The sequence below is a fragment of the Mus caroli genome, chromosome 2 (assembly GCF_900094665.2).
Source record: "Mus caroli chromosome 2, CAROLI_EIJ_v1.1, whole genome shotgun sequence".
NCBI classification, from domain to species: Eukaryota; Metazoa; Chordata; class Mammalia; order Rodentia; family Muridae; genus Mus; species Mus caroli.
In genome coordinates, this window is record NC_034571.1 from 98,453,334 (window position 1) to 98,468,730 (window position 15,397).

The window sequence follows — 15,397 nt, forward strand, 5'->3', positions numbered from 1 at the left end:
GGAAGGAAGGAAGGAAGGAAGGAAGAAAAAGAAAGGGATAGAAGAGAAAAAGAAAACACTGTTCTTTCTTCTACTGTAGCTTGAGATATTATTCTTCGGTAGTTCTATTTCTGGACTCTGTGTGTTGGTCCTGAATTTATCAGACATAGAAACTGATACCAGTAACACAATGTCTATATCAGTGCAGCTCTTAAACATCTGAACATTGAGTAGAGGTTCTTCAGTTTCGTTGTTTTATTTTTAGTTCCTTTTTGCTATTATAGATTTCTGACATTTCCATTTCACTTTTAGAATTTATCAGTTTCTAAAACAGAGTTCCACTGTTTCCATTGAGATTGTGTTAGTTTTTGCCAGTTTGACAAAAACTAGTGTCATCAGGATCAGGAAGCTTCAATTGAAACCTGTGGTCATGTCTTGATTAATGACTGAGGAAGTAGGCAGTGCCCACCTGGGCAGGTTGTCGTGGGTTGGATAAGAAAGGCAGCTGAGGAAGCCAGCCAGTGAGCATTCCTTAGTGTTCTCTACTTCAGTTCCTGCCTCCAGGTTCCTTCCTTGAGTTTCTGCCTCAATTTCCTTCAATATGTACTGTGGCCTAAAATTCCTATGACATAAGCTTTTCTTCCCCTAAGTTAGTCTTGGCCAACCACAGAGATGCAAATGAGGACACTGAGTGCTTCTTCCGGAAACTGTTGTCATGGGATATGCCCCTGATTTGTTTCTTAGGTAGTTCATAGGTATATAGACAAGCTGTTGTTTTTGCTGGATTTGCTTATGAGATCTGAAACTATTCAGGGAGAATCTTTGTGTTTTTTCTCAGTATAGTGTTACATCACCTACAAGCATGGATAATTTAACTCCTTCCTTTTCCTATTTGTGCCCCTCTCCCTGTCTTATTGTATTACTCGAGGACATGTTTTCAGTTTCAATCAGGATAGCTCTACAGCCTTTCTATAGTGTTCAGGTACAATCCTTTGTGCTTAGTTTTTTCAGGGCTTTTATGAAGGACGTTGAATTTACCCAAAAGTCTTTTCTCCATTTATTTAGATGATCCTATGATTTTTATACTTGACTGTTTGTTGAGCCATTCACTGGTGTGTATGAATAGCATTCTTGTGTTTCCAGGATCCACCTCAGTTGACCTTGGTGTATAATCTCTGTGCAGTATGTTGTTGCGTTCCATGCCAGGTGGGTCTGACTGCCATCTTTACTGCAGTGTGTATTTCCCACTGTTCTTTACACCGTGACTGCATATTGGGGTTTGGCATTATGTTCTGAATAACCAGTCTTCTTTGAGTGACTGATGAAATTCAGCAGGGAGTCTGTCTAGTGTTGGACATTTTGTTGTTCAATGCTGGAGAGGTTTTTAAATTATTTAAATTTCACTGTGTGTTTTGATTTGCTTAGGGTTTTCTTGTATCTTTTTGGTACAATTTTCTTTTTGTTTTGTTTTTTGTTTTTCTTACTTTTTTAAAAGGCATTTTTTATTAGATATTTTCTTCATTGACATTTCAAATGCTATCCCCAAAGCTCCCTATACCCTCCCCCTGCCCTGCTCCTCAACCCACCCACTCCTGCTTCCTGGCCCTGGCATTCCCCTGTACTGGGGCATATGATCTTCGAGATACCAAGGGCCTCTCCTCCCATTGATGGCCGACTAGGCCATCCTCTACTACATATGCAACTAGAGACACAGCTCTGGGGGGTACTGGTTAGTTCATATTGTTGTTCCTCCTATAGTGTTGTAGATCCCTTTAGCTCCTTGGGTACTTTCTCTAGCTCCTTCATTAGGAGTCTTGTGTTCCATCCAATAGATGACTGTGAGCATCCACTTCTGTATTTGCCAGGCATTGACATAGCCTCACAAGAGAGAGCTATGTCAGCGTCCTGTCAGCAAAATCTTTCTGGCATATGCAATAGTGTCTGGGTTTGGTGGTTGTACATGGGATGGATCCCTGGGTAGGGCAGTCTCTGGATGGTCTTTCCTTCTGTCTCACCTCCGAACTTTGTCTCTGTAACTCCTTCCATGAATATTTTGTTCCCCATTCTAAGAAGGAGCAAAGTGTCCACAGTTTGGTCTTCCTTCTTCTTGAGTTTCATGTGTTTTGCAAATTGTATCTTGGATATTCTAAGTTTCTGGGCTAATATCCCCTTATCAGTAAGTGCATATCATGTGTGTTCTTTTGTGATTGGGTTACCTCACTCAGGATGATATCCTCCAGATCCATCCATTTGCTTAAGAATTTCATGAATTCATTGTTTTTAATAGCTATGTAGTACTCTATTGTGTTAATGTACCACATTTTCTGTATCCATTGCTCTGTTGAGGGACATCTGGGTTCTTTCTAGCTTCTGGCTATTATAAATAAGGCTGCTATGAACATAAAGGACACATGCTCCACTATGTTTTTTGTTTTTCAAGACAGGGTTTCTCTGTGTAGCCCTGGCTGTCCTGGAACTCACTCTGTAGACCAGGCTGGCCTCAAACTCAGAAATCTGCCTGCCTATGCCTCCCAAGTACTGGTATCAAAGGCGTGCGCCACCACTGCCCAGCTCTGAATTCAATTTTAATAAGTCTTATTTGTCTAGAAATGTTCATTTATTCTTTATTTTTTAAGTGTATTAGATTATAAACTTTTAAGATAGCCCCTAATGATGATCTGAATTTCAGGGATACCTGCTCTGTCCATTTTCATTCTTGATAGTGGGAATTCAAGTCTTTTTTTTTTCTTGATCAGTTTGGTTAGAGTATTTTCCATTTTTCCCCCTTTTCAGAGAACTGGGCTTCCTTGGTTTCCTGTGTGTTCTTTTCCCTCTCTACTTGCTGTTTTGATGCTGCATTCTTATTTTCTCCATACCAGTTACTTTGGATTTATTCCCTCTTTCTAGCTACTGATTATTGCAATTGAAATTTTTAATTGTTTTCTAATTGCAAGCATTTGAAGTTAGGAAGTGTCTCTTGGTACTGTTAGCTATATAGCGTTCACTCTTACTCAGTGCTGAGGATTGAATCTCGGACCTCGCACGTGCTTGGAAAACAGTCTAGCACTGAGGTACATTCCCAGCCCTTGAAATTTTATTTAAAATAATAAATATAATTATTATCATCCTCATCCTCATTTTCATTATCATTATATAGGATTTCCCTGTGTAACGGAGGCTGGCTTTGAACCTGTGATCCTTCTGCTTCCTATTCCTGGATGCTGGGATTACAGTGTGTGCCATCATGCCTAGCAGTTCAACATCTCTTAAGATTTTTATTGTGGAGTATTTTTTTGACCCATGGGTATTAGTGTGACCTTTTGGAAATATGTTGTTTAATCTCCAAATATTTGACAATTTTTAAATTAAATTTGGCTGTGGCAAGATAACACTTTATGAAAGACCTTTCATATCTTTATATTAAGACTTGTTTTGTGATTAAGCATATTTTCTATCTTGGTGAATACTTCATATACCCTTCAAAATGGAATATATTCCGCTGCTGCTTTGGTGAGTGGTGGATGAGTGTCCCCCAGGGTGAGGCTGGCTGCAGGTGCTGCTCAAGCCTCGGCCCCTGCATAGTTCCTGCTCTCATCTCACCTTGCATCTCAGCTGTGAGGTTCTCTCTCTTTGCAGTTCTGTTAGGTATTACTTCATGTCTTTGAACTCAGTAGGCATTTGACTATGATTGTTACAACTTCTTGATTAATTGGCCTTTCTACCATTATAAAGTGTTCATCTTTATTCTGGTAATATTTGTTGTCCTGGGTCTATTGGATAATGAATACAGCGACTCCATTTTTATTATTAATGTTTAAATTTTTTTTATTTAAAAATATTTTTATACGATATATTTTGGTCATGATTTTCCCTCCAGCTCCTCCCCATCTCCCTCTGTACCCAACTGCATGTTCTTTCTCTATCTCAAAAAAGAGAAAATCAGTAAGACAAAAGATACCAAAACAAAAGTGATTAGTGTTTACATTATAACTTTATTTCGTTACTTTAATGGAAATATTCATTTTCTATCTTTCTCTCTTTTACCCTCCCGCCCCCTTTTTGTTGTTGCTCTTGTTGTTTTTTAGACAGGGTCCTATGTAGCCCAAGCTGCCTTGAACTCACTGTGTAGCCAAGGATGAATTTGAATTTATGATCTTGCAGCCTCGTCTCCCTGAGTATTGGCATTCCCAGTATGCACCTCCATGTCAGGCTCCTTGTTTGCTTTTGCTATGATAAGTAATAGTAGGGGAATGCCTTTGACTTATTTATTCCAAGAGGGCTATGGCTTATATTTTATTATTATGGTAATGTATATAACATAAAGTTTGCTACTTTAACATTGCATACACACAGCTTAATAATGTTAAATACATTTACAATGAATATCAATAAAATCATATGTACCAGAGCAGGCATTGGCCTGGATTTGGCCCTCGTGCCATAGCTTGGTGATCTCCCTGCTCACCAAGTCATAATACATTTTCAAATAACAATATTTCAGAGCTTTTGATGGGAATAAGCCTCTGCAGTCATGTTGTCATTTTTCTCCTTCATGTTCTTTGTGTTATTGTTATTACACACTTTGCTTCTGCACAATTTATAGAACCAGACAAAAATCTAACAAAAATAAAAATTATAGGCTAATCTTTGAGGAACATACATAGATGTAAAATTCTCAATAAAATACTTGCAAACCAAATTTAAGAACATATGAAAAAGATTACATATTATGATCAAACTGGCTTCACCTAAGGGACTCAGGGCTGGCTCAACATACATACATCTGTAAACATAATCCACCATATAAACAGACTAAAGGACAGAAATCACATGACCATCTCATCAAATGGAGAAAGGCATTTGACAAAAATCTAACAATCATTCATATTAAAAGTTCTAAATCCATCTCCAAGTCTTTTCTTTTTATGTTGAGGCAAATTTGCTGAAAGAACAAAGATATTCTTTTCTTTCTTACTCCTATTCATTCTTCAGCATAAGACAGTCTGGTTTTGTCACCCCTGTCCATCCACTGAACACTACACCCCCCAGACGCTGTATCCAACCAATACTTTTCAGTCTCTTTAAGTACTTATAATTTTTTGTCCCTTTCAATTACCCACCTCTTTTTTCTCTACTGTATTTTACTGTTTTATTCTTTCCTCTTTACCTCCTAAGCTGCCCTTAAACTGGTAAAAATAGCTCCCGTACTTAGTAATTGAGGACAGTGTGCTGTGAAGGTTTTGTGTCTCTGACTTCATCTTTATTGCATTTGCATGCCATGGATGAGAAAGCAGGCACACTTGAGTGTGACTTGGGTTTAGTAAACTGGCTCAGAACGAGAAGTGCAGGATGTCACTTGGCTATGAAATCTGCATTCCTCTCCCTCCAAGACTTCTCTCTGTTCCTGCTGCCTCCCTGCTCTCCTCATCCTCTTCTGTGCTCCTCATCATACTTCACAGCTGGGCCAAGGGGATTCTGTGTGGGTTTATAATGCTGTACATTTCCTACATTTTACTGAAGTTGTCTTAATTCTATTTTAATAGGCACACTAAACTAAGTCTTTTGAGGGCAGGGAATGTATTTTGCTTATTATTATACCCCAAAGCCTAGTGTAGTGCACCATAGGTCATATTTTGTGGGAGAAAAAAAAAAGGAAAGTTTTTAGAATCTGGTTCCACCCACCCTGTTGCATAAGCTGACCTAGAGCACACTAAAGTTCAGGCTGGCTCCAAACTCCTGATGATCCATTACTGCAGCCTCCTGAGTGCTGGAAGGATAGGTATATACTACTACTCCTGGTTTGTTTGCTGTCTTGTAGTGTATAACATGCTACTTAACCAGCCTGGGTGCTGTGATAATGTAGTCGACAGGATTGGCAGGCAGCTCTCCAGTTTGTTTAAACATGAGGCTGTACACAAGTAATTGATGAAACTGCTGAATAGCTGAACTACAATCCACCCTATCAGCAAAGTTTGCTCAAATGTTTAACATACGTAAACAGTCTTTTTTCCATTTTATATTAGAATGTTCCAGAACTAAATAATGAAAATAGTGATGAACTAACCAGGAAAAAATCAGAAAATACCATCACACAAAAGTACAATTCTGGTCCAGAAATACGGGGAAAAAATACAAAGAGTTTTTGTTTGGACACTGAATACGGAGAAGAGGAGAAGAAAGACCTACCTATAGGAGAAGCTGCAGAAGGTAAACTCAGCATCATGTCAATAAAGCACATGCTGGGCCCAGAAGGTAACCTCCCGGTCGCATTGATGAAGCACATAGTGGGCCTCTCTGCCGTTTAGGGGACTGACAGTTACAGCTTTGCTTTAAGGACTTTCTGATATTGTTGGGAAACACCTGTTCATCTGTATGTAAACAGCTATTTTGCAAATGAGTCTTTAACAGTGTCTTTGCAAAGAATATTCTCTGGTCACCAGTACATCTCCGGTGAGCAAGCCATAGCATTTCTCTTGGTTTAGATGCCTAGAGTAAGCACTGAGACTATTTATCAATTCCTCCACTATAAAGAATTGCTTAAAGTGGCACTGACTGAGGGTGAATAGCCACTTGGTGGAGATGTGGGAGAAAGTAGCCCTTCAAGAACTGAATGTTCTAGTTATTTTAGCTATACTTATGATTTCATATATGTAGTTAAAACAAAGATAAATAAAATTGTCTTGAGTAAGTAGATATTCTGTGAATTGGCCCAAAATTATTCCAGAATTTTAAAATACTCACAGGGTAATAAACAACAACAAAATGATTGTCAAACATGAACAAGCTAATTATCAACTTGTGAATGTTGTTAGACCTGGGTTGTAATGGAGATTAGTATAGACATTAATTTTTATCAGTTCTATCTTTGTATGGGATTGTACTACATGCTCCCAAGGAAACAAGTACAGGAAAAATAAAGACCATGTGCAAACACCTCATGCTGTTTGCCCCACTGGGTAATACCCATGCTGCTTACCCTCTTATAAACCAAAGGGATTTTGATATTGTCAAACAAAAATGTTTTGGAGCAGAGCCAAGAATTTAGCATCCAGACATACACTTGCTTTATATAGGAACTCAATATTTGAATAAAATTGATGTCATGTTTGTATGATTAGTATACAGTAGACTAAAGCTAAATATATTTTCACAAAACATAGGTGATACATGTTATAAAGAGCTTTACTGAGACTCTAACATTTTATTATGTCTTCTTCATGACAGATTTACAGCCTTTTGAAATAAGTGCCAAAAGCGAAATTAATACTATGGTGTCTCAGGACAGAAACCAAAGTGGAATGTCCCCACACAGAGTCCTTTGCCTAGATAAAGATGCAACTGATCAAGAACAAACCTCAGATGTTACTGACAGTAGAAAATCAATCACTGCAGAAGTAAAAGACAAGCTGTGCTTGGAAAAAGCCAGTGGATGTTCAGAATTTAAATCACTGAATAATTTCTTTTTAGTGGTAGATGAATCACTAGAAACAGAAATGGTACGCTTAGAAGGAACTGAAGGATTAGGCCTTCTCCACAGTGGTGGAGATATACCTCTGGACACTCGAAGTAACAAAGCATCCTCTAATGGCATGTCAAATGAGATGGCTCACAAAAGAAACTATAACACAGATGGTCCTGAAAGCAACCCATTCAAACAGCAATCCAAATTACTTCCAGCAGACCTGGAAAATGCTACTGAGAAGGAAATTACAAATCATGACCAAACCAAAGCAGGTTTAGATTCATTTCTAGATATAAAACTAAATCTTGATCCGTGTAAGAAACATGGTTTACAGGATTCAAGTCATGTTACGTTAGATGTTAAGTACCAAAAAATAAAACAAACGGTAAGAGAAGAGAGTCAGTGCAGCACAGAGCCCCGTTCTTGCTATCAGCTAGCCAGTAAGGCTCCCCAGAAGCTGGGAGGAACCATTGCCTGTGCTGCAGTCATCAGCCCACTCGGTCCATCTGCTAGTTCTGGTAATAAGTTGACAGCACTTAAGAAATCAGAAAACAGTATTAATACTATGTCAACAGTGGTGAAACCTGCCCCAAATCCTGCAGAAAGAACTACAAGGACAAATACAAATGACATACTGAACAGTTCACTTAAGAACCATCTGGGAGCTTCAGAAAGCAGTGTGAGTGTCTCAGACTTTCAGGTTAACCAAGGGGACAGTCATACTTCACAAGCTAAAGGTTTGAAAACTGTAGTTCCCCTGACAACTTCCTCAGAAAAACAGCCTCCCAGTGAGAATCAGATAACTGAAACTCCAAAAAGTGGTCTCTTTTCCTTGGTGGATGTTAAGGGAAGACAGTGCATGTTGCTGAATAACAGAGACAAAGCAGAGGCATTAAACGGCATCCTGTCAGGAGGAACATGCCGTGAAGGTCAGCTGGAAGAAGCACATTTGTCTCATGCAACTCCATCCACAGACTCAGTAAGCACAAGTGCAAGGTCAGCCTTTGATCTTCCTAGTCCAGATAAACCTGAGAAAATTCCAGGCTACATAAAGTTTGTACCCCCTAGTCCTTGGCCAAAAGTAAATCAAACTAAAACCGTGGGCACTGTAACGTCCAGCATCCCTTTATTTCTGAAGGAGAAAACAGTAGATCTGTCAGAAAGCCGAGTGATTACTCCATTGACTTTTTGTAAGAATGTTGTTCTGGATGACACTAGAAAAAACATTGAGTCAGGTAAGAAAACAACGCCATGCTTGAAATCTTTTTTTTTTTTTTTCCTACTACTTAACTATTCTTGACAAAGAGTTTCTGGATTTGTTTAAAGTGAAAAGAACATACGTGTGTTTGTATATAAAATCTCCTAAGCATAGTATAGAATGTTTTTATTTAGATGATTTTTTTTCCTGAAACAGGGTTTCTCTGTGTAGCCCTGCCTGTTCTGGAACTCACTCTGTAGACCAGGTTAGCCTTGAAGTCAGAGATCTGCCTGCCTGCCTCTTGAGTACTGGGATTAAAATTGTAACCACTGTCTGGATTAGATAAATTATTTTTAACCAACTCTAAGTAGTAATGTCAGTGTATCACTGATTACATTTGGAAGTGTTTTTCATTGTTAAAGTATGGCAGCAGTAACAGGTCTAGGTCATTAAGTTTAAACTAGGAATAACTACCTAATGAATCAATCTCAATCTGTCTCTCTGTCTCTGAGAAACTGGTCTTCCCCTTTCCGTTTTCCCTTTTGTACCTGTTCATTTCCCAGCATCATAAATTCAACCAGTTCTTCATTTTATTGGCAAAAGTGGAACAGGAATTTATTTCATATCATTGGATTTTGTTGTTGTTGCTTGAAGCACTCTAATCTTTTAGTAGTTATGTACCTGTTATATCCATATTACTTTAGAGATTAGAGGGTCCATTTTCTTTTTAAAGTAGCACATGAATGATAACTTAAAAAAAATCCAGAAACAAATATAACTTGATGAAATATAGATTTGGTAGAGAGACATGGATGTTGGGTGCCAATATTGAAGTTCATATTCCCTGCTTTTGTTTATACTTTTACTGCAGATGTTTAAAAATGTACAACATATTGGGCTGTGAAGGCAGCTGGTAAAAGCACTTGCCATGTGAAAATAAAGACCAGTGTTTGCTCTTCAGCATCCAAACAACTGTGGGTGGGCGTGGCCGCCCTCGGGATCCTTTGGCGGGAGCTGGCTAGCTAGATTAACTGAATAAGCCAGTCTCGGTTTCAAGTGAGCAACCCTACCTCTACATAGCAGGTGGAGAGTCAATGAAGACATCGGACATCAGCCTGACTGCCACACACTTGTGCACCTACATACATGCAAACATGCATATGCATGAACATACCATACATGCCAAAGGCTCCATGTGAATAGGTACTACCCAGCTGTAAGTTACACATATCAAAGAAAGTCTGTGATGAAAGTGAGAAAATATGTTTACTCTGCTAATAGTAATCTCAGTCAAAGTTGTTGAGTAAACACCTTGTTTACTAGCACCATTGATGTAGGGAAAAATAAACAACATCAAAATACTGTATAACTGCATCTTCCAAAGTGCAATTGTAATGTTAAGCATAGCTTTAGGGTCTGGTGTAACAGTCACCATTTTCTGAGCACATTTCAAAAGCATAGAAGTGTCTAAGATTCTAAAACGGAATATATTCTTACTAAGCATGTCTTTTAACATTTTTCAGCTCTTGTACTTAAGTACTTTTTGTTATTAAGCCCAACCCCCCAACCTTTCGTGGCAATTTTCTTAAATAGTTTGTAAATTCTGGTGGTTTTTTTTTTTTCCGTCTTCTTCACTAATCTGAATTTGTAGAATAGTCATTAAACATTTATGTGTGGGTAATGTGGTAACCAGGAAATAACATTTTGTATGTACGTGTTTAAGGAAGTATTTATACTATCTTACCCTTTTTAATGATATAGGAAATGACAACAATACAATCTTGTTTCTGAAAAGAAATGTGGAACAGGAAAGTCTATGAAACAGTAATCTCCAATCTGAAATGAAATTGATTTTTAAACACAAAATCATAAGATCAGAAAGTTCAGTCGTTAAGATGAGTGTCTAGAGGATACAGTTCAGTTGTTGTCATTTCCTGTTTGTCAATCAGATCCTACCAGCAATGGCAGAGCTGCTGACACCGTGAGTAACTGGAGCATCCATCTAGATCCCAAGGGGCAGCCCAGTGAAGAGAGGAATGCAACTGCACAGACGGTTTATGATTCTTCTTTTCCCACAGAACACGTAAGTCAATTAAAAATATTGCTAAGCAGACCTCAGTGAGCTAATTCTGCAGATATGTGTAGCACTGTATGCATCTGGATACTATAAGCCCTAACTGATCTCCAGAATAATATCAAGAGGGCAACATGGCACCATTTTTCACAATTAAGGCTGATAGAAAACAGCAGGAAAAAGTCACAGTGTATAAATCACGTAGATACAAACCAGCCTGTTTGCAGGGACTCCTCTTATGCACTCCTCTCTGTCACCTCAACTTAGAAATAGTGGATTGAACATACAAAATTTTTTGTTAATAAGTCATCAAGCTAATTATTTTAATTTGTATTATTTTTGGAAAATGTATGGAAGGATAAAATCTCCATAATACAGTGATAGGATGTATACATTAGACAGTGTTTTATAGATCATATGGCTTCTAGGAACCCATTCATCAACTAATCATAACTGACAAATTATTTGGTTAAATTTCTAAGTTTTATATCTTAGTGTATAGAACTTTACTCAGCAAGTCTGTATTGTTCAGTCTTTTAAAAAAAGCAAAGCCAGACCAGTACTGGTGTAGTGTTCAAAGGTTAAGCTGTAGCCAGCCACTCATGAGTCACAATAGCAACACGGTCTGCAGATCGTTTGCTAACATCCCTAACACAAGTTTTCAGCCATGTACTTCATTTCCTTTTTTAAATGGGAGAAACCTCAAATCAAACAATGCAGTTCTTCTCACAGTAGTGAACTTGGTACAAGGAAGCCTGGCTTCCCAAGCAGAAAGCAAGCTTTGGTCAGAACTGGACACGTTGGTGAGGTTAAATCTTAAGATGGTTTGCCTATCCTACCCTCTAGCATCTTAAGGGTCCATCAGAGATGTTGTTTCCCTTGAAAGCCCATTTTTGTAGTTTATAAGTTGTGTCTGATACCTAATGCTCTACCTGCAGCTAATGTTTCTCAGGATCTACATTTATAGATCTTTTGGTAATATTTTCAAAGAAACACATTTACCACACATCCTGCACCTTATTTTACAGATGAGGAAATAAAACAAATTTGGAATTTCTTCCAAGGTCATTTAGGTATAATCATCCATGGTGGACTGCATCACGTGTCCTAGCTCCGTCCAGTGTTGTTGTTTTTAACTTTTCATAATAGAAAAAAGGCTCTGGATTTACTGGAGCATGCAAACCAAACTTTCTGTGTAACTGCATTGAACATCAGCATCCCTCTAAGCTTTGGTCTTGTTTTTTGTTTTTTCAAGACAGGGTTTCTGGCTGTCCTGGAACTCACTCTGTAGACCAGGCTGGCCGAGAACTCAGAAATCCACCTGCCTCTGCTCCCAAGTGCTGGGATTAAAGACACGTGCCACCACTGCCTGACCCCTATAAGTTTTCATTACTAGTTACATTAGGTAGGGGAAAATCCAAAGTAGATCTTCTAAGAGCAAAACACAACTTTTAAAAACTAAATCTCGTTTAAAGGTAAGGGAGATAGTATGAGAGCAAGGCTATGCTCATACTTTAGAGTCTGTCGATTGCCTAAGCTGTAAGGCAAACTGGCCTGCAGTTCTAGTACTTAACTTGGTGCTTTACAGAGTCTACCGACCTGTTATACGTGAAGGGTGATGTTAATGAAGACTAGTAGCCTGAAAAGGAGTCATTTTATTTTTTACTATATTTTTGTTTCCCACCCCAGTTATGTTAATTTAGGTATCAATGCAGTTTCTTTGTGGCTTCAGAGGAGGTTGTTATCGAGTTAGGTACAGTCTGCTGCAATCTTAACTATATACAGAAGGGAAGTTGGCGAGGGCCCAGAATAAATTAAGCTATTAATTTACAGATCTGATCCCACAAAAGATCTTGTGCCAAACTAGGGGAAATATGAGGTAGAAAGAGGAAGTGATAAATTCTAAAAGGACAAAGGACGAGCAAAACTGCTGACATATCTGGGACAATTGGAACTAAAACCACTGAATGGGCTACAGAGACCATGTTGGTCAAATAGGCCAAGTTTACTAAGTTAAACCTGAACTGTAGTCTATGTTGCTCACTCTGGCCAGTCTCTGGTCTCACCCATCCCACTGTGTGGGAAGAACCCAACACGCCAATGCTCTGCCTTTTTTTCTGACCAAGAGTCAGGATTTTGGTAAATTGCTACTTTGTGCTTTGATACCAATGAAGCAAATATTTTGGTGGCAAAATAAGAACACTAAATCAGCCAGGGGTGGTGTGGTGCACACCTTTAATCCTAGCATTCATTACTCAGGAGACAGAGGCAGAGGCAGGCAGATCTACAGAGTAAGTTCCAGGAAGGCAGGACTATACAGAGAAACCCTCAAAGAGGAGATGCAATGGACACTATTATCATATAGCTTAATCATTTACTTAACTAGTTAGAGCTGGATTCTACTTCCCCTACCCTCCTCATGTACGTGTGTGTGTGTGTGTGTGTGTGTGTGTGTGTGTGTGTGTATGTGTATTGGGGGTTAGTTTCCAGTTTAGCCCTGACTACGTTGAACACACACAGCAGACATTATCCGATGTATACAGTTATGTACATTTAATTTCATGACACATTTCTAATTTTACAGTAATTGTGTCTAAAGTTTTAAGAGGCTGAAGGGAAAAACCAAGGTCCAGAAAAGCTGAATAAGACTTGCTCAGACCCTTGGTTCTGAACTTGGAGGGGAGCAGGGAATGATTACAGAATTTTAAGCAATATAGCAATTCTTAGGGGAACCCTGGTTTAAATTCTAAACACCTAAGCTCATTTAAAAACTCCATTACTCTTGGGGCTGGAGAGATGGCTCAGCGGTTAAGAGCACTGACTGCTCTTCCAGAGGTCCTGAGTTCAATTCCCAGCAACCACATGGTAGCTCACAACCATCTGTAGTGAGATCTGACACCTTCTTCTGGTGTATCTGAAGACTGCAACAGTGTACTCATATACATAAAATAAATAAATCTTTACAAAATTCCATTACTTTCCACTAAAATGAGATGCTATACGCATGTCACACTTACCAAGTGGGTGCTGTCCTCTAATTTTTTTATTTTTGGTTTTTGGAGACAGGGTTTCTCTGTATAGCCCTGGCTGTCCTGGAACTCACTTTGTAGACCAGGCTGGCCTCAAACTCAGAAATCCACCTGCCTCTGCCTTCCAAGTGCTGGGATTAAAGGTGTGGGCCACACTTTACACTTTTAATATAAATTAGTTTGTATTTACAAAATATGTGCATATACCTCTCACACCAAAAACACAGTAAAGCTATCTAATTTTCTCTTTGAGAAAAAAATAGATTTGGAAATCTTATCTGAGGACCAATTTTTTTCCATAGTCATTTCAAATTTTTTGATAGGGATAAACTAGAAACTTTATCAGTACTTATTCATGATATAGTTACACATTCAATAAAAGGTACTGTGTGATTGAAGCCCTTCGCAAAACTTTTTATGAAAAAATTTAAAGACCCAGGAAAGTGCTCACAGGAAAAGGCAAGATAGAAGATTCTATAGAATAATCAAGAACAACTAGAAAAAGGAGACCGCAGCCAACACCACAATACTGGCATGTCTTTCTGGGTAAAAACAATATTTAGTTTCTTTATATCTCTACTTTCCAGTATTCTATCAGAAAAAAATTCCTTAAAATGAGTTCTTTTTAATACAGTGTTGATATTTAGTGTAGTGCCTTGGAAGCATGCCTCTTCTCACTGCCTCAGCGCTCCTTCCGGCTCTTCTAACAGTGTTGGAAGCCTGACAGAAATGCCATTTTTAATTTATATGTTTGAATTTCTAATGTTTGACAGAAATTACCAAACAGACATTTTTGGGAAAGGAAGGTATGAAAGACAAACTAACAGTTGTCTGCATAGTTTTTTAAATTTATTTCATTATAAGTTCAAGACCTTTCAGAAAATATTTGTGGTATCCCAGGGACACAAGAGCTACTACATAAGCCTGGGATTCACACTTGGGACTGTTGCTGCCAAAGTGCTACAGTAATTCTAAGCCAGCTATGAGCTTTATTCTACGCTAACTGCAGGCATTTTGGATTTTCCTGACAGTCATTTGTGTGGTAATTCTGGTGGTAAAATAAAGGTGATCTTTCCTAGGTGAAAGCAGAGCCTTTGATCTCAACTGTGCAACAAAGCCATTCCCAGACAGTCAAGGTTACAGATTCTCCTGATCCACTCACCTTTTCTCCTGGTAACAATGACTGGCAGAGCCTTGTGATGAACAGACTCACTGAAATTGAAAAGTTACTCAGCTTAGAAAGCGACAACCAGCCCAAAAGAAGAAAAGTAGAAGAGATGCTGGATAACATAATTGATTAAATGTTAATAAATGCTTTCATTAGTGAGGTTGATGCACTCGGGTAAAGGATTGTTCATGTAAGGTTTATAGCTATCTTCACTTCAACTTTTTCTATTATGATGAAGACCCCATCTAGTATTTGCAGAGCTTGCTGTTAGCACCTAGGCACCTTTAACTTGTCTTCCCTTTGTTTATTTCCTTCAAAGCACTGTTTGTTGGCTCCTTTTTTGTTGTTCTTAAATTCATTTATACACTTTACATACTAATACCAGCCCCCCCCCCAGTATTCCCTCACACAGATCCTCCCCCACTCCACGTTTCCCTTCTTTGAGGTGAAGCCCCCCTGTAGGTATCATCCCCCAACAATCCCATTA

General features: G+C 38.6%; 1 protein-coding gene across 1 annotated transcript in view; it reads left to right on the forward strand.

The window, feature by feature from the left end:
• Ccdc73 (coiled-coil domain containing 73) overlaps positions 1 to 15,043 on the forward strand; it is a 106,568-nt gene extending 91,525 nt beyond the window's left edge. Inside the window, exons 14-17 of the mRNA XM_021178832.2 lie at positions 6,009 to 6,186; positions 7,204 to 8,676; positions 10,589 to 10,722; positions 14,822 to 15,043. Coding sequence (XP_021034491.1) covers positions 6,009 to 6,186; positions 7,204 to 8,676; positions 10,589 to 10,722; positions 14,822 to 15,043 — 2,007 coding nt within the window. The remainder of the gene's footprint in view (positions 1 to 6,008; positions 6,187 to 7,203; positions 8,677 to 10,588; positions 10,723 to 14,821) is intronic.
• The last annotated feature ends 354 nt before the right edge of the window (positions 15,044 to 15,397 follow it).